General features: G+C 42.2%; 1 protein-coding gene across 1 annotated transcript; it reads left to right on the forward strand.

The window, feature by feature from the left end:
* The first annotated feature begins 431 nt into the window (after positions 1 to 431).
* LOC139381405 (cytochrome c oxidase assembly factor 3 homolog, mitochondrial-like) lies at positions 432 to 1,559 on the forward strand. The gene is made up of 2 exons (XM_071124906.1): positions 432 to 662; positions 1,223 to 1,559. Exons 1-2 carry the CDS (start codon positions 464 to 466, stop codon positions 1,315 to 1,317), a joined length of 294 nt encoding a protein of 97 aa, XP_070981007.1. The 5' UTR covers positions 432 to 463; the 3' UTR covers positions 1,318 to 1,559.
* Positions 1,560 to 1,863: the final 304 nt, after the last annotated feature.

Consider the following 1,863-nt stretch of genomic DNA (forward strand, 5'->3'; position numbering starts at 1 on the left):
AGAAGAGGACTGGCCACCCCTCATAGCCTGGTTTGTCTCTTGGTTTCTTCCCAGGTTCTGGCCTTTCTAGGGAGTTTTTTCTAGCAACTGTGTGTCTACACCAGCATTGTTTGGGGTTTTAGAGATATATTTTTGAGATATCAGCTGACGTAAGAAGGGTTTTATAAATACATTTGATTTGAATGCTGAGCTGGAGTCAATGAACAGCATTCTTACATGGGTCTTGTCCAGATGGGATAAAATTCTGACAAAAAAATAAAAATTCTGAAAACTCTGACAAAATTCTAGAACCGTTTTCCATGAAAGGCAGTACTTTATATTGCCCATGAGATGGGGTAATTGCAACACACACATACAGAAATCGCATTCGAAACAGGAACTTTTTTTGCGTCGAACCCGGAAACGTCGGAGGGACCTATTATAGTGTTGCAAAAGCAGACCAGTCCGTCCGGTCGTCGGAAAAATGTCTGACCAGAAACCAACGTTGGATCCTGAAGTCCCCTTTGCCAAGAGAATAGATCCAAACAAGGAGGATCTTACCAGGGACGAGTTCTACTTTATCAGACAAGTGGAGCTCGCGCAATGGAAGAAGAAATCGCAGCAACTGAGGGGCCGTAATATTGCAACAGGACTTGGTATCGGAGCCATTGTAATGGGAATTTGTATCCTTGCCAAACAGTCACACAAGGTGAACTAGCTAGTTACGTAAGAGATAACGTGCACTATCCGGCATGATATAACAAGCCATGGCAATGTTTTCCATAGTTTAGTCAACCGGACATTCATGTAGGACATTGAAGCTGCAAGTCATTGTAGAAATGTAATGACATGCACGTTGTAATGGTAAAGCGCAGCATGACGTGTTTGCATTGTACTGTAGCAAGCGAGTTAATTGGCCTTAAAACCAGAATTTGGGTTTACAGGAGACGTTGAATATAGCGATTGTCCTTTAAAATCGAATCGCCATATTCAGCGTCTCCTGAATGCCCAGTTTCTGGTTCACTAATTGGCTAACTAGCTACCTAAATAGCTCTGTCACTTTATTGTAGGCTGCTACAGTGAAAGCTGGTGATGAGTGTAAAACATGTCTGCCATAAATGTATGCTGATGTTGAAAACATTCATCTTTGTGCGTATGTACAGTAACTAAGGTCGACTGTAGATCGCTTTTCAGCCAGCACATCCCTTGCCTCAATCTGCACATTTGACTTGACTTCTCCTAGATGCCTACACGTTTTACTCAGTGAAACAGGAGAAGATCATGGATGAGCTGGATGAGGAGGCCAAGATAAGAGGGGCAAAGACAGGCGCCAACTGACATGGCAATCAGAAAACGTAGCTCAGATGGACTGTGTGGTGTGCCAGGTATCCTATCTACTTTACTGGAATGGACGAAGGGACTAATGCAGAAGCTACACCTTATTCCACTGCTAGCCATTGTCAACTTTCAAAGAGGCAGCATTGGACCTGTTTTGCCCAGGATCTGTAGGTTATGTAACTATGTTGCTGACTTAAGGGTCTTCATTGTGATTAAACATGTGTAACAGGGTTATATTGGTGATTCCCCTTGCCACTTTATTGTTAAGCCAATGGGTTTTGGTTTTAGTTTTGTCTTGCCTTCACCTACTCAACATGGCATCTTATTGGCTGGTTTGCGTAGCTTGCTTAAGAGGGGGGATGTTCCAGTTAGAATCGTCCCAGTGAACAACCACCAAACCAGCGGTAAGTTGTTGGTTGCAAAGCACTGCACGTCAAAAGTGATTTTTATACTCTCAAGTGATGATTTAAATGTACAATTTAAATACATTTGTTTGTAAATGTTATTGGAACATCACACATAAGATGCAGTGTTTTTTGTTGCATA

The sequence above is a fragment of the Oncorhynchus clarkii genome, chromosome 23 (genome assembly GCF_045791955.1).
Source record: "Oncorhynchus clarkii lewisi isolate Uvic-CL-2024 chromosome 23, UVic_Ocla_1.0, whole genome shotgun sequence".
NCBI classification, from domain to species: Eukaryota; Metazoa; Chordata; class Actinopteri; order Salmoniformes; family Salmonidae; genus Oncorhynchus; species Oncorhynchus clarkii.